At 48.6% G+C, this 19,856-nt stretch overlaps 8 protein-coding genes across 8 annotated transcripts; 3 read left to right on the top strand and 5 right to left on the bottom strand.

Moving 5' to 3' along the window:
• Nucleotides 1-638: 638 nt before the first annotated feature.
• Nucleotides 639-1,167, bottom strand: PSV08DRAFT_326639 (uncharacterized protein). Its single transcript, XM_066092717.1, has 3 exons — nucleotides 841-1,167; nucleotides 741-783; nucleotides 639-675 (listed from the first exon to the last, which is right to left on the bottom strand). Exons 1-3 carry the CDS (start codon nucleotides 1,129-1,131, stop codon nucleotides 650-652), a joined length of 360 nt encoding a protein of 119 aa, XP_065948423.1. The 5' UTR covers nucleotides 1,132-1,167; the 3' UTR covers nucleotides 639-649.
• A 927-nt stretch (nucleotides 1,168-2,094) lies between these two features.
• PSV08DRAFT_186350 (uncharacterized protein) lies at nucleotides 2,095-2,370 on the bottom strand (the record flags this gene model as incomplete). The annotated part of the gene is made up of 1 exon (XM_066091915.1): nucleotides 2,095-2,370. A coding segment is annotated over one exon (276 nt), but the record flags the coding sequence as incomplete, so codon positions are not given.
• A 215-nt stretch (nucleotides 2,371-2,585) lies between these two features.
• PSV08DRAFT_326634 (uncharacterized protein) lies at nucleotides 2,586-2,803 on the top strand (the record flags this gene model as incomplete). The annotated part of the gene is made up of 1 exon (XM_066092716.1): nucleotides 2,586-2,803. A coding segment is annotated over exon 1 (156 nt), but the record flags the coding sequence as incomplete, so codon positions are not given.
• On the top strand, nucleotides 2,752-3,226 carry PSV08DRAFT_326630 (ankyrin repeat-containing domain protein). The gene is made up of 2 exons (XM_066092715.1): nucleotides 2,752-3,017; nucleotides 3,069-3,226. Exons 1-2 carry the CDS (start codon nucleotides 2,796-2,798, stop codon nucleotides 3,123-3,125), a joined length of 279 nt encoding a protein of 92 aa, XP_065948420.1. The 5' UTR covers nucleotides 2,752-2,795; the 3' UTR covers nucleotides 3,126-3,226.
• PSV08DRAFT_326626 (uncharacterized protein) lies at nucleotides 3,103-4,135 on the top strand. The gene has a single exon (XM_066092714.1). It carries the CDS (start codon nucleotides 3,351-3,353, stop codon nucleotides 4,071-4,073), a length of 723 nt encoding a protein of 240 aa, XP_065948419.1. The 5' UTR covers nucleotides 3,103-3,350; the 3' UTR covers nucleotides 4,074-4,135.
• Nucleotides 4,136-5,450: 1,315 nt separating this feature from the next.
• Nucleotides 5,451-12,082, bottom strand: PSV08DRAFT_208451 (uncharacterized protein). The gene is made up of 6 exons (XM_066092072.1): nucleotides 11,721-12,082; nucleotides 9,692-11,656; nucleotides 8,093-9,584; nucleotides 7,926-8,026; nucleotides 5,701-7,852; nucleotides 5,451-5,630 (listed from the first exon to the last, which is right to left on the bottom strand). The coding sequence occupies exons 1-6, from the start codon at nucleotides 12,002-12,004 to the stop codon at nucleotides 5,496-5,498; spliced, it is 6,129 nt and encodes a 2,042-aa protein (XP_065948418.1). The 5' UTR covers nucleotides 12,005-12,082; the 3' UTR covers nucleotides 5,451-5,495.
• A 963-nt stretch (nucleotides 12,083-13,045) lies between these two features.
• Nucleotides 13,046-13,420, bottom strand: PSV08DRAFT_187197 (uncharacterized protein; the record flags this gene model as incomplete). Its single annotated transcript, XM_066091964.1, has 1 exon — nucleotides 13,046-13,420. A coding segment is annotated over one exon (375 nt), but the record flags the coding sequence as incomplete, so codon positions are not given.
• Nucleotides 13,421-13,993: 573 nt separating this feature from the next.
• On the bottom strand, nucleotides 13,994-14,780 carry PSV08DRAFT_365112 (uncharacterized protein). The gene is made up of 3 exons (XM_014221475.1): nucleotides 14,726-14,780; nucleotides 14,350-14,676; nucleotides 13,994-14,296 (listed from the first exon to the last, which is right to left on the bottom strand). The coding sequence occupies exons 2-3, from the start codon at nucleotides 14,603-14,605 to the stop codon at nucleotides 14,205-14,207; spliced, it is 348 nt and encodes a 115-aa protein (XP_014076950.1). The 5' UTR covers nucleotides 14,606-14,676; nucleotides 14,726-14,780; the 3' UTR covers nucleotides 13,994-14,204.
• Nucleotides 14,781-19,856: the final 5,076 nt, after the last annotated feature.

Raw genomic sequence — 19,856 nt, 5'->3', positions numbered from 1 at the left:
AGGATCCGTCGGTTAGAAAGCATAAGCTGCTTACTGGTAAGCAGTCGCGCCAATACGGCCCAGTTCGCATCATGCGCCGAGCCGACGTACCGTTCAAAGTGCTTACGGTTGCGATAGAGTTATGTCACGGTCAGCCTCGCTTGCAGCGCAGGATGGTTGCAGCAGCCTTATGGCCCGGGTTTGGCCGCTTCTGAACTGCCATCGCTGCTATTGGCCATATGTACATACATACTACTGGCCGTTTACATACATAGCTGGCGAGTGTGGGAGAAGAAAGTTACAGCCACTCTCCAAGATGGCTCACGCAAGTGGATTATCCTCCTAGCGTGCGTGTGCGCTGACAGATCAGCGCTGACGCTAAGCCTTATCTGCCAGGTAGTAGCGAGCTTATCTGTATTCGACTATTTGCGAACATGGGCTGTCGCAATACCTACATTAAGTTAGCATCGCTATCCGTAAATGGAGATCCCTGTTGCATTAGTTCTGGGGTACGTCTATGTATACGCATCATATTCTGCTTAATATGTATTAATCTCTGGCAACTGTTTATAACTAACTAATGGAAGATTTGTAAGTCAAATATTCTGCGTATGTGCCTCGTTTAGAAGTCACCCCACCCCAATCTCCGCAATATGGGCAAGCCCTTCCATCAGCGAACCTGTTTCGAGACGCCACGTACGTGTACTCGTTCGATCCCACATGAGCATACTGACATTTGCCACATTGGAGAGTGTGCTTAGCAGCGCCTTCTGTCTTAGAAGCATACGGTCCATTGAGTAGAAGGTTAGTTGCTAGATCCAAAGTTGAACGGAAGAGTCCTGATGTACTTTCTATTTCAAGAATCGACTTTAACACACTGGGACGATCTGCAACGGTAGCGATGACCAAATCTCGCAAATTCTGATGAGGTAGCCATTCTATTATTGTATGATGGTAGACAAAGGCAGCAACGGTAATCCAGTCATCCTTCTCGATCGCGTTCACCGCATTTGCGAATGAAGTTCTTGCAAGCTTGCAGAGCGATGCGCAGTCGTACTTATCAGCAATGGTAGCGACTTGTGCATGAAGGAGAGATTCAGACATGTCGTATTGAGAGGCGTTGTAGTTGGCATTGTAGAAATACGACACCATGCATTCGATGGCATTGGCGAATTCAGTATCATGATTCAAAGTGATCAATCCACTCTGCAACTCCTAGGATATAGCGTTGGTTACTTAAAGCTTAGCCCTTGGCTCAGAATGCTTACTTCGAAACTGTAACGATGTTACAACTCCGCCGAGTATTGAGCCAATCCCAGAGCCGGATCGGAGGAGGTATCGGCCGCCCCTTCATCAGCTATTCGTTCTTAGTCGGATCCGATTCGGACCCGACTAGGATAGGTCTATATTTGAGACACTCCCTGTAGCTAGCTCTGTAGACTTTTAATATCCTTTCGTACAAGGCCTATAGGTGGCTATTCGAATCAAGGCTCGTTTGATGTCCCACGCACTCCCATATGCCTCTGAGTGACGCTGCCGCCGGTACTGATCCGAGTAGTCTTGCTTGCGCCGTTACACGTCTCTTCTACTAGCTTAAACTACGCTATAATTACGATAGGATCCTTAGAGTTAGCGCGCTAGCTATTAAGCCTTCTACTCTACTTCGTCCGAAGCTCTAGCTAGCTCTGGATAAAGCGCGACACCTAGTTCTCACTAATAGGTGCTGGAGGTGGATTTTAGCCACGCGTAGTGAGAAGAGTGTCTGCCATACGTCATACGTTAATAATATAAGGCGGAAAGCCTTGTTAATTAAGGTCTAGAATCTAATATACGAGATACTGCTCTTCAATAGGCGATAGCTTTCGCTTAGTAGAGACTGTCTCTTATCGTGGCTGGACGCCGTAGAGACGCGTTCGAAGAGTTAATTCTAGCACATTGTAATCTTTCGCAAGAGCGCGGAGAGATTGTTTTTTATTATTATAATAGGAGGCGATAGCAAGGCTTATTCTGCCTTCACGAGAAGTCTGTATAGAGCGTTGTTGTCGCGGCATAGTGGTGGTGGTGTAGAGCGTCGCGTCAAGTTTGGTGGGGTGCGCAGCTCACTGATGGAGCACCTTAGATGTGCTGCCTGTTGCAGACCAACCTCGCTCGACGTTTGCTCGTCAGAATGACTTTAATTACATCCCTTTCTCTTAGCATTTTCACCACCGCTTCTCTGCCCATCCGTGAAGCCGTGTGGAGTGCGTTGTCGAAGCATCCACCCTGCGCGTTGACGTCGGCGCCCTTATCGAGCAGCAGCTTCACAATCGCCTCGTAACCTCTGTACGAAGCTGCCTGGAGTGCGTTGCTGTACTCTCCATCCTGCATGTTGACCTCGGCGCCCTTCTCGACTGGTGAAGCACGTTAGATTGTGACTGGCTGGCTACAGCATCGCTTAGTTAACGCAGTGACGTTTCTGGTCAAGCCACGACTTACCCCGCCCTGATAAGAGACAGGTGTCGATTGCCTTTTGCACTCTTTAATATCGAGTCTAACTACCTTAACTATTCATTACAATACAATACCTCGTTTAGTATATCCTTATTAGTACACTTCGAGTCCAAAGCCGCTTTGAAGATACCCTACTATTCAACTCGGCGATGTCAGCCCCCCCGACTACAGGAAACCCTAAGCATGAAATCTTGTGCGAGGATCTCTCGAAAAGCTTGCAAAACTTGAAGCTTGACGGACAAATTGAAAATGCGAAGGACACTTCTGGCTTCTGGAGTCAAATCCCGGTTGAAGCCGAATATCCATACGGACTCCTGGATTCATGCATGAAGGGAGAATACCACCATGTAAAAAAATACCTCCAGGAAACAAAAAATCCAGAACTCCTCCTTAATTGGGTTGACAAGAACGGGAACACGGCCCTTATTTGTGCTGCATCGAGAGGAATACCCAAAATGGTTGAATTGCTTCTAGAATTTGGCGCAGACATCGACGCCCAAAACCGCCATGGAAGAACGGCTCTTATGGAGGCTGTTTTGTGGGGTCACCTGGCAAGCGTCAACTATATCCTAGACAAAGGTGCTGGCTGGCTAGAGGACAATGATGGAAACAGTGCTGTTGACTTATCCAAAATGAATGGAGGGAACGAACGATAAAGATGGGAACGCCTTCAAAATGAGGACATCCAACGACCATATGTATCCAAGAACTGCCGACAGCAAATAGCCGATTTGTTGGAGCCTGGGGAGCCGGAGCGACTAAAAGACTTTTCTACACAAATCGAAGTTGCAAAAATCTGCGCCAATGCATTAGTATTCAACAAAGCTCAGGCCTGGTCGATACCTACGCAACCCGAAATTGAATGCAATCATCTGGCCGAGATGGTATTCGAGATTCCTACAAGGGGATGGGATAACGTGATGAGCCATATGATTTGGAAAGATATTACCCTACCAGCTCATATTAGAACATTGAAAAGTTTACTGGATCCAACCCTTTCAGGAGCATCATGTCATCACTTCGATAATGCAATATTGTCGATCTGCCCGGTAGATAGGAACATCTTAAGACTTACTGCATATGTCAAGGAATTCCTACTACCAAAATCGACGAAAGCTATAGCTTGCATCAAGCTTGATGGGCACCCGACTCAGTACACTATGAGCGGAGCTTCACACTCGACTTTGGGGGCCGGGGTTATAACTAATAAAAATTGGACTACAGAAGTTATGCGTATCGCGAGTCACATAGGACACGATTTTGGATCTAATCCCCGAGGTTGGGCGTGTCACGCGGAACTACAGGCCATAGCGGGGTATATCCATTGGTATCTGTCTCAGCTTGGAATTCCGTGGGACAGAATAACAGAGCATTGTTTTTTCCCCTACCCGTATCAAACCAGCCCCCGCATGGTATTGATCCTCGTTAGCCAGGAGATCTGTAGCGTGTGTCAGCCTTTCGTGAAGGCTATCAACAATATCACCTCGCAAAGATTTGGATTTGCTTTTGATGTTAGAGACGAGTCTCCCAATGGACGATATAGCAGAATTATAAGAAATCACGCGCTATCTAATATTATAGGGACGTCTTCTCATTTTATCTGACGGCGGAAGTATGCAGGATTTATAGATAGCTGATAATTTTCGCAAATTCAAATCAATTTCAATCAATCAAGGAGCGTACACAGGATGCCGTTTTAGTTTTAGGGTAACTAAGGGAAAATTGAGCATATATGCTAATATAGTCAGAGCTTCTGCCTGTTATGCCAATTCTAGCAACCCTTTGCTAATTTTACTTGCTTCAAGCGCCTGCTAAAGCTTCCTAGTAGATGATGCCGTGTAACTCTAGTCCTGAATCATCTAAATCTAGCTTAGCTGTAAGAAAGGATGGTATTATACTATAACTAGTGTGGATGAACAAGTCTCCAACTGTAAGAAAGAGAAAGATAGGGTTGCATTAAAGACAACTAATTGTAGTAGTAGTTTCCGGTATAAAGACGCGATTTAGCTACTTAACATTATTACCATTTGAGGCTCAGCCATTGATCGAAATGGTGCAGTACCAGTCCCGGTTGGAAACTATCTTGACTGGAGGTTCTGGTCCTTGACGATGATTACTGGCGATAGCTTGGCGCTAATAGCAGATACGCAATTGATGATCGAAATCCACCCTTGAATCTCTGGTGCTTGCACGTAGCCTTTACGTTTAGTAGTTGAAGCAACTACTCAAGAGTTATGATAGACCCCTACAGTAACGCTAATCTTATCTATACTGTAGATATCGATATCTCAAAATTCAAACGTGATTTGGTACGCTCGAATAGCCCAAAGAAATCCATGATAGCCTTTAGTGTGGCTGTCTTGGCTCTGTCTGTATCATTATTCCTGCAAGTAGCCGAGCAGACGCGCGGGTTGCGGTGTAAGAAGATAGTTATCTAATGCTGGCATAAAGGGGCAGTGTCACTGTTCTGCTTGAGGACATGGATTGCCATTTGCCGAGGAAGCGCATGACTAGGTGGGCGCGCGCAGCTGCCTTCACAAAGGACTCAATCGACGGGCTTCTCTTCTTGTTCAGCGACAATCACTGCTCATAGTGGTGAGCTAGTGCGCGTTGAATGCGCCCGGCAAGGCAATGGCGTAGTGGTAATTGTGGAATGCTGTACGCAGTAGCAGAAGCTTTCTGCAATGAATAAGCACAAGCACGATAATCTCGAATAGGGGAATAGATAGCAGCTCTAGATTTAGCTATGTTGAGCAGATTGTGATGATAGTGGGCAGCTTCAAAAGTCAAAAATAGTTGGTGTTGGCGGAGTAGTTGGGGTGGTCACTGCTGAGTCTGGCTATTACTACGTGCCTGAACTGATTTTTATTGTCCTCTCGATCAGGTTGGATATTTGGGCAGGTGGTAGGTAGCGGGCGTAAGAAGCGGAAGGGCTAAAGGGGAGGGCAGCAAGGGGTAAACGAGAGGGTATAGTATGTACTTTCGTGAACGCAGCAAACACTTTCTACAATCTATAACCAACCTAACTAAGAAAACTCAATCTCTATGTCCTCTGCTCTCTGAACCCCTTGCACAGGAGTATGATCATGGCCTCCAATGGGCTCTTCGCATTGTGGACATCGAGCTTCTTCCATTGGCATTCCACATTCCCCTACCGTGAACTATGATTCAAATGGTAGTTAGTAATTCACATCCGGGTTTTTCAGAGCGTATAAACTGAAAGCGTCTTACAGGGTGATTATTCCGACAGTAATACCAATGGCCTGTCCCTGAAAACTGCCTGGCCATAGCCATATAGACCTCTCGCTTTTCTTCTGCCGTTACCATTGTATAAAACGTCCCACCATTCACCAGCCTTCTGGCCTTTTCAGCATCGTCCTTGAGATATGCCAAACTGCCGGGATGCCGCGAAAAGAGTCTTTCAAATTCCTCCAAGCTTTCCTCCGACACCTGGCGCGTCGACACCTCGGTAGCTTTGTCAACAGGTTGGCCTTGCGCTCGGGAATTGCTGCGTAAGAGCATAGAGAATAATGCGCGATAGATCCACGCTTCTGCTTCTTGTTGTGGAAATTTGGCATTCTGACTCGCATTTACGAGCGAGAGACATCTGTCCAAGAACCCTCTAATCTGGGATGCTACCTTATTGCGCAATGCCGAACGAATACGTGGGTCGACTGAGTCATTACTATAGATTGCGTCAAAATCCCAAAGAATCGCCCAGCTGAGGCGAAGACTCAAACATTGCCCGCGAAACTGGAATCCGGTTTGGATGACTGATTCATCAAACTTGAGGGCTTCTGTTGTTATATCGCACTGTCTGACGAGTGCAGCGGAAAGCAAATCGTTGACCCTCCCGAAAGGCTGCTCTGTCTTTTCCACAGATTTCGTGAATTTTTTGATGTCCTTTTGGAGCCTGATTCCCTCTATTTGGTATGCCTCCAGGGCACGCTCAACTTGATCCAACCCTCTTAACTCACCAAGTTCCTTCAACCATTGCAGCACGAACTCGCTTCTTTCCCTCTCTATCTTCATCTCTCGATTTTGAATCTTCTCCGCCAGCTCCGCACATCTTGAATTCGCTTGTGCAACAAACCTTCTCGTTGCTTCATCCAGAAATGCTTTCTTGATAATCTGATTGTAGCGGTCGATATCTCTAAGTGGCTTGCGGCAGACTGGGCATCCTTTAGGCGCGCTCCCAGATTTTACTACCCGTTGCGATGATTTCGGGCTCACAATCTTGCCAGTTTGGGAGTCGGTGACATAGTGCTGAGTCAACTCCATAATGCCATCGAGGGTGGAGACTGTATGAAAGTGTCCACAAGAGAGGAAGATTAATGGATCCTTATCAATCTCAATTTCGCCGTATCTTCTAAACATAACAAAATCGACATATTGCTCAAGAATGTCCGGCGCACAGCAGATTCGGCAAAACTTGGAATCCGGACAGACCTCGCCACAAACCCCAGGGCATTGATGTCCACAAGATACCAAGTTCTTTTCGCAGCGGCGATCGCAAGGAATGATATCACATGGGACCGCACACGGCATACTGCAGCGATCGCGTCGATGATCGCAGCTCCATCCACATTGCTCCGCGCAAGGAGCACACGGATCGCTGCACTTCTTGGGGCATCTGCTATGTTTGCAACGTGTCTCACAGGGCAGATTGCAGGGAGAACAGGGAACGCCGTCGTGACATGGATGATCGCAGCGGTGCGAACAAATTGTAAATAATCGTCCGCATGGAATATTGCAAGAACCGTGATCATTAGTCTGCATACAGTTCCAACATGGCTTTCGGCAATTGTGCCCGCAAGAGAGTAAGCTGTCGCATGAATGCAAGCATTTGAAATCGGTCGTGTTTTCGTGACACGGTACCGTGAGATGGTGGCCACATCCGGGCATCTCTCGCTCCACAGGATGTTCGCATTTTACGCCAGCAAGATTTTCCATATTTCGGCATTCCACCTCTTTGGCCACATGTCCGCATGGAAGCAGGACGTTTAGGATCTTTTCGTAGCATTCACCGCACGGAGTATTGCACTTCTTCGAACACGGATGTCTACACTCCCTTACCCTCGTGCACAACTCCATGCATTTAACCGCTTCATGCAGTGTTGTCGAGTGGCACTTCACTGCGCAACTATGCCCGCAGCTTAATCTTAGTCCGCATTTCTCTGCACATCCACCCTCTGGGGCATGGATGGCGAAGTCGTCGGGGGAGGAGACATAGATTTTGTTATCGGGGTGACGAGAGCACTGAAGTTCGAGTTTCGAACCGATATTGCCACCTTTCTCTAGTAGTTCAATGACAGATGACCACATTGAGACGTGGGATGAGGTTTTGGCATCGCCAATTATGTACATGCCGTGTTTCGCGCGACTGCAAATGAGAGGCAAAGTTAGTGACTTATTATTGGATAAACAGGTGTAGAATAGGAAACTCTCGTATTTACCTCAGGAGAACGTTGATTCGGTTGGGCGTCTTGAGAAATCCGCAATTCTGGTATACGTTGCTTCGTACCAGGGAGACTATAATGACGGTTGCCTCCTCGCCCTAGTGAACCAGCAGTGAGAGTTATTAGCTGTCCAGAACAATTTAGCCAGAATTGATATCTCTTACCTGAAAATTGTCCACGCTGGCTACTCTCAACTCATCCAACAATTTCCCTTTTCCAACCATTTGGTGCTGCTGCTGCTTCCACTGTCGCCTTTGCATCGACCGCTCCTTCGTCATACCGCTATCTCTCGTATCCGCCCCGGCATCTGAGGCACACAATTCCTCTGAATCTTTCTCTCCAATAATGAGTTCTACGATCTCAGCCAACATGTCTTTCAATACCCTCAATTGTCCCATATAAGGTGTCAACACCGCAATTTCACCAGGCCTGTACTTTCCTTGTCTGCATAGATGCCTCACCAACGCTGTAACCATTTTTGCCTCCCATATGTTTGTCTTACTTTGCATAATGTCCTCAGGATCACCAGCATCTTCCACATTGCGGTGGTCAAGCCAGAATAACCTGCGTCTCATACCGGAAACTTCAGGGTAAGAGGTTGTGTCAGGGTGGTCACGGAGTTTAGGATAAAGCGTCTTGCGAACGAGGGAGGAGATCATAGGATGCATTCGCCGCTGGTGATCCAGTTGTGCGATCGGAAATTGGTCTTCCTCCCCTCTCTTCTCTTCCCCATTCATAGTCCGGTCTTCAAATCGCGAGTTGGCTAGTCTCTCGAATAGCGATTCATCGAGGTTATATTTGGGCCCTGCGCGGTCATATTCCATCGAAAGTTTGAGGTTCAAAATTCGTGGACGCAGTTGAAGATGATCCCCAATCAATATGGCGTGCTGGATAGACGGTAAAAGCACAGTAAGAACATGTGCTTCTAGTACCTCTCCAGCCTCCTCACAAATAAGGACTTTAGCCCGAAGACCACGCAAAAGATCAGAATTATTTGCCAGACCGGTGGTTGTTACTCCAATGATATGAAATCTGTCGAGAGACTGCATGTATGATTGGTTGAATAGAGAGGTATATTGTTGCTTCGCCGATATGTGTCGTTGAACTAAGTCGTGAAAGTGTTGCGAAAGTTCAGCTAAAGCCGAGTCGTGCCAGTATTGATATAGACGAGCGCGCTCCGAGTTCTTCAACGTCCAGACCTCCGCAAGGAGCAGCTGGTCAATAGAGCGTTCAGTGTCACTACCGCTCAAGTCACCGGGTGCATCACCGGAAACCCAAGTTTCTATTGCAGCATCATCTCTTGTCTCAGAATCAAGGCCAGCATCTAACTCTTCCGATATGCCGCCAAATATGCCTACCGCCTGCACTGCAAATCTCTTCTTCAAAAACCCCTTCACCATCCTCACATTGCTCTCTTGGATCTGTCTGCATACTCTCTGAATCTCCATACTCAACTTCTCCATACTGGCCCTGCAGTCACTTATTCTTTTCCCCAAACCTGGAATACGTGGGATTTGTCCATTTCTCTTGTAGTTTTCGAGGGATAAGGCTTCTAGACGGGGGGATGGACTACGGGAGCCAGCTCGTAAGATGTTGGTCACACCGGAATCGAGAAGTTCATGGAGAAACTGATCGAGCGCATGATTGGTGTAGCAGCTACGCAGTTTCAGCAAGTTTTCTTTCTGTGATTAGATACTAATAAGGGTGGAGAAAATTGTAGTTGACTAAATAGTCAAAAAAAAAAGCACAATGGATTGACTTACACACATAGGATCGGTCCTAAACCTAATAGATCTCTGTTGTTCAATAGGACCCTTGCGATTTGTATTCCTACATATGACTTCCCAGTCCCTGGAGGACCCTGGATAAGTGCTATTTCATGTCTCAATGCTGAAATCATCGCAGTTGCTTGACCAGTATCTAAAGTCGTCACTTCAGAGAGCCTTGTAGATAACATGTGTGGATCGTGGGAGATTGACATGGTTAGTGGTGTGGTGGCGCTATTGCTGTCATTGCCTGTAGCTGTGGAAATACAGGAGAGGTCGAGAATGGCGCTTCCAAGGTATGCAGGTGGGGGGACAAAAGCTCCTCTGTGACTGTAGTCTGTCGCTGATTCTCGAATGGATACTTTGTCATGCGCACGAGGAGCCAGCCAGGTAGTAAATGGAATGTTAGTTGGGTTAGTGTGTAACGATTGGAGGCATCTTAGAATTCCTTCAAAGGAATTATACAGCACAGCCGGAAACTCGACTAGCATTAATGGCCTGGGTGAGGGAAATGAGCGTCTAGTATCGCTAGCGAGGTAGACAAGACTGGACAGGTCGGCCTTGCAGTTCGGACCTGCTAGGCGCAGTGTGATCATCGCTCTTTTAGCGTCGCTTGCTAGATCATGAATTCCAGATTCGTCATCATGGTCCGAGGTGCAAATCTCCCTTTTCGATACTTGCAAGAAAATGACAGTGATATCATCTGGTTCCCCATCGATGACGGCCAATATTGCCCCCCCTTCCCTCAATCCCCGGGACTCATACCACCATTGTTTTCTTCTCATCAAGTTAGGATGCCTTGCCCTGCGGGCCTGTTCGAACTGTACCTCAATCTCCACCCCCTTTATCGTGTTCGACTTGATTCGCTGAATCTCAACATCGGAGTAGATCCGAACAGGAGTTGGACTGCCATCGCGCAGAATTTTACGTTTGATCCGCCAATCAGAGTTATGAACAAAAGTAGTCCAATTCTCTAAAATCAATCGGATGGAATCACGGAGTAAACCAGAAGTATCCTCTCGTAGAAGGCGAAATTGGGAGTCAAGGAGTTGAAGAACACCTGTTTCGTGATGTATGGATGGTGAACCGGGGTTATGTCGCTGGGGGAGGAAATCTGCTCGCTGATTACAGAGGATTTCAGAGAGCGTGGGTAAGATTTTGATATCTGAGATGAGTGCGTGGTCATTGTCATGGCGGGGACCCCATTGGGACAGTTCGCCAGGAAGGTCGAGATGAGGCTCACGATGGGGCAATTCTGGCTGCTTCTTTCGAGAAGTAGTTGTGGCATGACTGTTAGCTGCGTTGGAGGCAGAGATGGTATCCCCCATATGGAGTATGTCTTTAATCTTGAGAATATTCTCATGCGCTGAACGTACGTTAAGACTTGAACTGCCATAGTTGATTTCCTTGGCGTCGTAACAGATGCAGAGCTGTTCGACGACCTTCTTGAATTCAGTCTTGATCGCAGCCCCCTGATTGAGCGTTAGAGTAGTGAGTAGCGCCGCTGTTGCCAGGAACAGCGCATCTTCAACCTTTCTCCTGCCATTCACTTCAGATGTCATCTGAGCTAAACAATCTGTAACGTTTCTAAAGAAACCAATGCCCCGATTGCCATCATATCCATAGATGACATTGTATATGGTTCCCACTGCTTTTTCCAATACCAGCGAATGTCTAATCTCCTCGTTTGAAATGATGTGAAGAAATAGGATGCAGTGAGGGTCGAACATAGGGTTGAGAACGCTATATGGCATGGAGAAGTTTGTTTCGACAATTTGTCGGACTCGGGCGAGGCCGTGCTCAGTGGCAAGATTGTCAATAAAGATTTGCCTTGATTCTGCGGACGTGGTGATCGCTGAGAGGCCTGTTTGAAGGAACTCTTGCATTTGATCGCTTGATAGCCCTGAAGATGGCTGTCGATTAGAGTTGAAGCTGTCGAAGCCGTTCGTGGTAGCAGGCTGACTAGAGTTTCTGCTTAAAATTCCTGATTAGGGCCAGATACCTCATCCACTTTGCAACTACTGACCTGGATGTCCAGTTCCTGTCGCCCCCTCTCTTGGTAGTGTGGTTATGACGGTGTGGCAATCCGCCAACGGAGATCGTTGACCTAGATCCACTTCCCCGTCCTCTCCCACCATCATTCCTTGGGCCGAAATTTGCATCATTGGAATTTCCACGACCGGGGGCACTTGATTTAGGCCACCGACCTCGACGAGTACCACGGCCAGGGCTTTCGTTTGTTGCATTACCACGGCCGCGGCCTACATTGCGGTGACCCCGTGGGTTGTAGTTGCTGCTGGTATCTGCCATATAAGCGGGTTGGCTGTCCAGAGTCCTGAATTGATAGATTGTTCCGTCGAGCAAGGTATTTGAATGAAGCAGAGAGACAATGACTTGATTTCTGAAGGCAAGCGGGGAAGAGGTAGACGAACATCACGGGATGGTAATGCTAAGCCACATACAGCCAAACCGCTGTGCAACCCCGCATTCTCCTGTCTCGTCTCTAACTTCCTACGTTTCTCAACGGCTTACTCAAGAGTCAAGTTACTCGCTACTACGTATATCCAAGATTATGTGCACAAACGATGACAACCTTCGCGAGGTGGGTTCCATATTCACTGACGATCTGGTTAAGCTAATATCCAGTAGCTTCATTCTATCTCATCAATTCAACTTCTTTGCTGGTCGTGAGTAAAGCCCATCATCTTGCATACAGCTGCATTTTGATTGCTCTCGCCATCTCGGCATCGAGAAAGGAAGGGTGAGACGTGATGCGACGCGATCTCTCGCGTACTAGCAACTTAGCAAGGCTATAGTATAGGTAAGCATGTTCATAGAAACTAACAGAAACCTAAGCTCCAGCTCCAACATGCACAACGGCAGTGGCCCTTGTCAAGACATGATAATGGCAGTCTTTTCTTGCGATAGATGATTTAGTTAGTAACCCGGCGCCGACGTGCAGCTTTCATTCGCAGTAATTTACCGACCACGTAGGCTTTGTGTCCCCCACTTGGCGGTCTGACAGCACCTCGCAGTTGCTGCAACGCCTGCGAGCCATCCTTCTAACACAATAATGCGCGACCACAGCCACAGCTCGGCCACATTACGTCACGCAGGCGTTGCGGACTTGTTCTATCGTTAATACATGTTCTATCCAAGTACCGACATGCCGTATACACATGTTGTTCAATATATTTCCACACAACAGCGGCTACTGCATTGTTGCAGTCTCGCTTCCCCGTCACAATGCTATTCAGTCGTCAAGCTAACGATCTAGTACCCTTCCTAGTTCAAGGCATATTTAGCTCGAGGCAAGGTTTGGCAAGACAGCATTGCGTTCAGACTGCCATATTACCTCCACGTAGGATGAGTCCTGTTTGTACCACCGAGCGTACTACCAAAGAGACCGCTCGGTTGGGAATGGGTCGAGCCTGCAGGACGCTGTGGAAAAACAACATTTGTAAAATAGTCGACAGGAAAATCGCCACCCTCGCGAATGAGATCCTTGAACAGGATCTTCCTGCCTAGTTCGCTTACGTGCTCTGTGGCAACCTCAATTACAGCAGACCGCATTGCACAATCGTTCTCTAGAGTAGTTGCATATACCTCTCGAACGCATTCTGGAAAGGATTCGCTTGCCCAGAGATCCTGTAAATTTTGCTGCAGTTTTACTGTAGCAAGCGCTTTTAAGTCCTCTAAGAGAAACATAGGGTGTATACACGAGGCTCTTGTAGCGGCGGAGGGTCATCTAGATGACAGGGTAAGAATTAATGATATATTGGCGGGCATAGTAGAGTAGGGTGCTACTGCGTAAGAGGAAAACTAAATCGAAAAATCTATGGCAACGGAGCTCTAGTACTAGGTAAGTACGCCACGAGTAAATGGAAATGGTAGATACCAGAAACAATACAGATCAATTGACCGCACCTACGCGTGCGACACTGTCCTAACCCAAGATACGAATGCAAAACGCTGTTGGGCATATCTGCAGCTTCTCCAAGATGCTGGATTATATGGAGGAAGTCGATGTTTCCCCTCCTTCACCTTCGCTACACTCACATGCACTTGCAGCTTCCGCTTTTTGCATGCCGTCCAGTTGTCATCCCACGCGGGACATAGATCCGCCTGGCATACGCTTATCTGGAAAAGTCTTAGACTCTATAGATACGACACATTGATTAGCCTGAGTGTCTGAAAGCTGATCGACCCATGGCATTACTGGTAGAAACTAGTACTAATTGGGTAAGATTACCACTATGCGATAGAGGCTTAGCGTGGGATTAAAGGTCGTTTGCTTACAGAAACCGGAAGCTGCAAGTGCATGAGAGTGTACTGTATCTATGGGCTACATGATATTCCCGATCCCGGAAGCTTGCTTGAGCCTAAGTTAAGATGAAAGGAAACCAAACACCCGGTCTCTCGTAATCAAAAACTCAATTAAGGTGTTGTATACATACTTGGGAACAAGCAAGCGTGCTTGCATGCTTGCTTGTTACGCTTGATTGCTAATTTAGAGGAACCCGCTTGGTTTGTACTTAATTTGTGAAGGTTTATAGAGAGGCGCTTGGCTTGCCTGAATAGGCAAGCAACCAAGCGTGCTTGCTTGTTCCCAAGTATGTTAGCTGTGTAGATACCTACGTAGTTTGAAGACTTACCAGGAAGATCCTCCATCATCGTTGGCATGTCGAATGCCGATACACAGGTAAGAGCGGACTCAGGTCTCCTTCTTCCACTGAATCTACTGAATGCTGGCATAATGACCCCATTATACCAGTTCGCAATTTTGGCCAAGTCTTTCCACTGGTAATGGCCAACAAACTCCTCCTCGGTCACTTCCCATAGAAAAACGTAGTGGTCGATGTAATATCTGGTTCCTCTCTTGTACGGGTCCGGAGTGCAATGGTAGTCCATTTCGGCAGCTACATGGAGAATTGATAACCCACTTCTAAGCCGAGCAGCGGGATCAATAACATATTCATAGCCTAAAAGCATTAGCTTCTCCGAACATTTCATGAGAATGATGTTTTGTACCTTCTCAAGAACAAATCTTGCTATTGGATATCTAAGATTACCCTCCTACTACTGACTTTACAGTTGATCAAAATAGAGGCCATTCTCGGCTTTTTGAACGCTGTCAACTCAAAAGCTCTACATTTTAGCACATTGAGACTCTAGGACTCATATGTACGTATAATTCCAAGTGCGGAATCTAATCATGGCGTTCAAGAGCTCTTATCAACCTTGTTGTGGCTGTGGCAAGCAAGGCCCGTGTTGATTGCGTACTCTTGTAATGTGAAGCCATCTACTGCGATCTTGGTGTGTCTGTTGCTGAGAAAGCTTGCAATCCACTTAACTGTCTTCTTATCCACTCTTCGCTTCTGCAGGTTGTGAAGCAGTCGTGGGTGTGAAACGTTGTCGAAGGCGCCCGAGACATCAAGCAGCAGAAGGCTAGCTACTTGGCCATCACCTTTGTTCCATGCCTGGTAGATCCTGCCTGTAACGGCGTGCAGTGCGTGTTCAGTAGAGCGCATCCTTCTGCCGCCCATATGCGTGTCGGGCAGCACGTGCTGTGTTTCAACTAGGTGGCTAATTCGCCGGGCAATAACAGCATCCATGACTTTGCCGACTGTGTTAAGTAGCGCGATCGGCCGGTATGCTTTGGGTACGGTGTAGTTGTCTTTGCCTGGCTTGCGCAGGACGACCGTGGTCGACTCACGAAAGTGAGAAGGGCAGTATCCTAGGCGCAGGCTGCAGTTGACTATTCTTGTAAGGTGCTCGGTAATCAGCCTCTCTCCTACCTGTAGCGCTCGATTTGCTATACTGTCTGGCCCAGGGGCCTTGAAAGGTGCTGCTGCACGGATCGCGTCTCTCACTTCCTTTTCCGTTACTGCGGGGAACTCGATCTGGCCGCTGTACTCGGCGTCCTGTATGTCTGTCAGGTCTGCTGCTGGCAGGGCGGGGAAGAAGACATCTCGGAACAGAGTTGCTTTACTAGCCGGCTCTATGACTTCGTGTTCTGTCGTTGGGTGTCGTATGGCAGGCGTGACCCTAGGGGCCACACTGCCTCTTGTCTTGGCCCAGGTTGCGAGCTTCCACAGCTTCTCTGGTGACTGCACTGCTTCTTCCACTCGGTCTCTATGCCTTTGAGTCATTGCTTTGCGAATCACTCTAGCTTTGTGGTTTCTCGCTTCTCGATACGCTTGCCACGTCTCTTCTGTGCCGTGTTGGCTGTGCCGCCTTTTAAGCCTCTTCGCCTTCGCTAGTACTGCCTTGCATTCCGCCGTCCATCCTTCTCTTGCCCGAGCTGAGATGCATACCTGCGGAGTCGCCTTCTCTGCTGCTGTCTTGATGGCAGTAGTCACGTCGCGGACGTAGTTGTCGAGTGCTAGCTTAGTCGTTGGCCTGCGTAGTGGCGGCAGAGTCGCTTTTAGGTCTTCTAGGTACGTCTTCTCGTTCATGCACTTCCAGTTCCTCTTTGTCGTCTCTTGTATAGATTGCACCGCCATATCGAGCACTGTGCTTATCGGCAGGTGGTCAGAGTCGTGGTCGAGGTCGCGGTCTACCTCACTTCTGATCATCCTGTTGACGAGGCCGACAGTGACGAGGCATCGACCGATGGTGGTCTGCCGTGCCGCTTCTTCGTATGTGATCTTCCCGGCCGCTAGCATATTGCTAAGGTCAAAGTCTTCTATGATTGCTATCAAGTCTTCTGCCTGTGGGTCAATGTGTCTAACGTTCTGGCCTCCCCACAAAGGGTGATGTAGATTGAAATCGCCTAGCAGGATCTGCTCATTGCTGCTGTGCTTCTCGAGGACTGCGCGGACGTCTACAAGCGTAGAGCCTATAGGACCTCCGCCTCATACTGCGTTGTAGATGTTGTGAATCGCTACACTCTGCTGCTCTTGTTGGTCTCTGCTAGGCTCAATGACGAGAGAACAGACGTCTCTCGAGTGTTCCTTGAAGCGCCATCTGTTGTGGTCAATTCTCTTGTTGACGAAGAAACAGACCCTCGCTGGGCCTTCTTCATCTGCTGCCGCCGGATAGCAGAGGTGGAAAACGTCCTTGAGTGGTCGCCATGTACGGGTTCCTCCATGGTTCCTGGATGGCCAGAATGTCGTACTCGTGTATCCGGGGGTCTCGCAGCAGCGTCGCCATTACCATGTCTCTCGATTTGCGTACGTTGTACTGTAGTATGCTTAGTGTGTTGTACTGATTCATGCTTCTGTCTCGCAGTCGATCTCCATGTGCTGGGTGTTGCTTTGGGTCAGCCGCACGTTGGCGCTGATCGCCTCTAATGCTCTGCGGCTCGGCATAATCGTTTTCTGTGGTCGCTGACTGCTCATCCCTGCCGGCAACGCGTTCTCCTGGTCTGTCGTATCGATTGCAGTTCCTGTGTTGGTCCGCTTCTGTGCGCACAGATTCTGACTTGGGAGCGCGCGGTCCCCCAAGTCAGATACCGCGTTCGACTGCGCGCAGCATAGTAGTCATGCACAGTAAACTACTACCGTTGCTTTACAAGTATAATAGTTGTATAGGACTTGTATCGCACCTGAGGGTAGCAACTGGTAGTTTGTACTTTTGAAAAACACTTTTATTTGACTGTATTTCTAGCTAATACAGCACCGCCTTACCAAACCCTTAACCCTTTCACTCTCATTACTCGCCAAGCGCCGCGCCCGCTCTACGAGGGGTACGCGCCTTTGACGGTTCACTTTCACACAGAAACAGTAAACACAATCCCACCCAATATATTTCGTGTCTTCTCTTCTCCTATCCTCTCCCCTCTACCCCCTCACGCTGTCGTTGGCTATAGCCATTCCGGTTGGTTCTATCCCCAAAATGTAGTTTTAACCCGCTAACCAACTAGCAGGAGAGCATACCATGACAAACGTCCTCGTTGGGCCTGCGACCGGCTCCTTGTGGGCTGCGTAGGCTGTGTCGGCGCTGTGTTTTGGCTAGACCTGCTTCTAAGGATAGTAGTAGGTATTTCGGGCTGTACATTTCTTCCCCTCATCTCCGGTACGAAATGATACTGCGGCCGCGTGTCATAGGCCATCTTCGCTTTGGCCATCTCGTCCTTCCTAGTAGGGCATTGTCGGCTCCACGCTTCGTGCTCGCCGCGGCACAGTGTGCACTTCCTGGCTATGGTCCGGTCTGACTTGGCTGGACAGTCTCGGATGTCGTGCTCCTGCGCACAGAAGCCACATGCTGTTGCTGCCTTGCACTGGGTTCCTATGTGGCCGTATTTTTGGCACTTGAAGCACTGCTTCACGCGGCACTGTCGCTCGTATCGTTCGCACTGCCAGACAAGGCCCTCGTCGATGATCTTGTTAGCGTCTTCTGGTCGAGTAAACTCAATCGTGATAGTCGACGCGGTCTTAGCGGTAGCGTCTCTAGTTAACCGTCCTATGTGGCGGATCTCAGCCTGCGGGATGAATGGTCTGTTGTCCTGCAGGATCTGGCTTCTGTTGTCTTCGAACCTGTCCATGTTCATTGTGCTGGTGCGTATGCCGTGGGCGAGCACGCCGTACGTCGGGATCTGTATGCTGGCGCCGTGGCCGATGCGCGCGGCCCAGTAGTCTTCGAACTGCCGCAGTGCTTCGACCTCGGTGCTGGTGGCTGCCTTGACGCTGAGGTCGCCGCTCTTGAGCTGGTTAGAGGAAACGATCTTCACGTCTACAATGTTCTCATTGGCGCTCTGCTCAATTGCACGCTCGACGTGTGCTTTAAGATTACGTGGGTTCATTGCCCGCAGGGCCTGCATAGTGAGCGGATCTCTAATGTTTACGATGACCTCACGTTGAGTTTGCACGGTAGGTGCTATACGACTCTGTGTATTGTATGTACCTGCTAGTGGAAGGCCTCTTGCTGCCGCCGCAGCGTACGATGTTGGCCCGTTCGTTCGCTGCTGCTGTGGTGCTTTGTTCTTGATCTCTCTTACCATTTCCAGGGTAGCCTTGCCCACTTGTGTCGCCTCTTTGGCTGCCGCTCTCGTCTCTTCTACTGTACTAGCATTCTGTTGCATGTTGGCAGCTACTAGTTGCACGATATCTACGGTGTTCTTAAGTTCGCCCTTGATCTGGTCGAGGGCTTGCGCGGTCTGCTCTGCGTTGGTCTTGGCTTCAGTTTGTGCGACTGCGAGGGCGTCGCGGACTGTGTCCAGGTCAGGCGTATGTTGCGTCTTTAAGACGAGCGTTAACGCGCCGCGAATCACATCTCCGGCGAGGTCTGCTGGCACGGTCTGGCTGCCGTTGGGCTCGATAGCCTCCAGGACGTCGTGAAGAAAGGTGCCGAGAGAAGTAGCATGCTCGCGTAGCGGGGTAGGCCATGTCGCCCTTCGCGGCCACGGCGTCGCCATAACGCTTCAGTGGCAGTGGGCGCTGCTTCTGAAGAGCTGACGGGTCGTAGGGCGTGTCAGGCTAGCTTTTACGTGCGATATACTGCGTTAATTCCAAAAATTGCAATACTCGCTGTTGTCGTGTTTTTTTCAGCTTACTGATAGAACACGTTAACTAACTAACTATCCGTGCCAAGGCTTAGCTTATTTAGCTAAGTCAGCTGCGCTGACACTCGCCGCAGGCGAGTGCGGACGCTCAATACGATATTTTTCGCAACTCAATTACTTTGATCTCCACTTATAGCCCCCACAATGGCTCAATCTCAAGCTTTAATTAATGATCGCATTACAAAGATCTTAGAGTCTATCAAAGATATCTCGAGGCCTAATTTTAAGCAGCTTGCGCGTGAATACGGTGTTCCATACCAGCGATTACTCGCCCGATCAAAGGGCCGCCTAACACATCCTCAACGTCCTTCTGGTACCTACAAGCTTGCTAAGGCGCAAGACCAAGCGCTGTACGATTATATCGCACGTCTTAATTAACTTGGCGTTTGTGTACGATTGCCTATGATTGTATCATGTGCCAATTATCTTCTTCAACAAGCTCATGATAGTCCTGGTCCTCCACCAACTGCAAGCTCGCGATGGGCAAAACAATGGCTTAAACGGCAACCCGAGCTTCACGTACGGCGACAGAGATCTCTTAATCTTAATCGCGCACTTGCGCATGACTCAGACTCTATTATAGAGTGGTTTGACACCTTCACAAGCTTGATTCAGACGCATGGCATCCCACCATCAGATATCTGGAACTTTGACGAG

Source organism: Bipolaris maydis (assembly GCF_028858645.1).
Source record: "Bipolaris maydis strain C4 unplaced genomic scaffold PSV08scaffold_13, whole genome shotgun sequence".
NCBI lineage: Eukaryota > Fungi > Ascomycota > Dothideomycetes > Pleosporales > Pleosporaceae > Bipolaris > Bipolaris maydis.
The sequence above is the reverse complement of the archived record's forward strand: the minus strand, read 5'-3'. Positions and strand labels throughout refer to the sequence as shown.

Excerpts from the sequence above, each read along its gene's own strand:
- PSV08DRAFT_208451 (XM_066092072.1), bottom strand. The coding sequence starts at position 12,004 with ATGGCAGATACCAGCAGCAACTACAACCCACGGGGTCACCGCAATGTA. Across the intron at positions 9,585-9,691 it reads TTAGGACCGATCCTATGTGT|CTGCTACACCAATCATGCGC; the intron begins GTAAGTCAATCC and ends GAAACTGCGTAG. Across the intron at positions 5,631-5,700 it reads ACTGTCGGAATAATCACCCT|TTCACGGTAGGGGAATGTGG; the intron begins GTAAGACGCTTT and ends TTTGAATCATAG.
- PSV08DRAFT_326630 (XM_066092715.1), top strand. The coding sequence starts at position 2,796 with ATGAAGGGAGAATACCACCATGTAAAAAAATACCTCCAGGAAACAAAA. Across the intron at positions 3,018-3,068 it reads AGGCTGTTTTGTGGGGTCAC|AATGATGGAAACAGTGCTGT; the intron begins CTGGCAAGCGTC and ends TGGCTAGAGGAC.
- PSV08DRAFT_326639 (XM_066092717.1), bottom strand. The coding sequence starts at position 1,131 with ATGGTGTCGTATTTCTACAATGCCAACTACAACGCCTCTCAATACGAC. Across the intron at positions 784-840 it reads CCAGTGTGTTAAAGTCGATT|CTTCTACTCAATGGACCGTA; the intron begins CTTGAAATAGAA and ends CTAGCAACTAAC. Across the intron at positions 676-740 it reads TTCTAAGACAGAAGGCGCTG|GTGGCGTCTCGAAACAGGTT; the intron begins CTAAGCACACTC and ends GAGTACACGTAC.
- PSV08DRAFT_365112 (XM_014221475.1), bottom strand. The coding sequence starts at position 14,605 with ATGGACTACCATTGCACTCCGGACCCGTACAAGAGAGGAACCAGATAT. Across the intron at positions 14,297-14,349 it reads GATGATGGAGGATCTTCCTG|CAAGCACGCTTGGTTGCTTG; the intron begins GTAAGTCTTCAA and ends CTTGGGAACAAG.
- PSV08DRAFT_326626 (XM_066092714.1), top strand. The coding sequence starts at position 3,351 with ATGGTATTCGAGATTCCTACAAGGGGATGGGATAACGTGATGAGCCAT.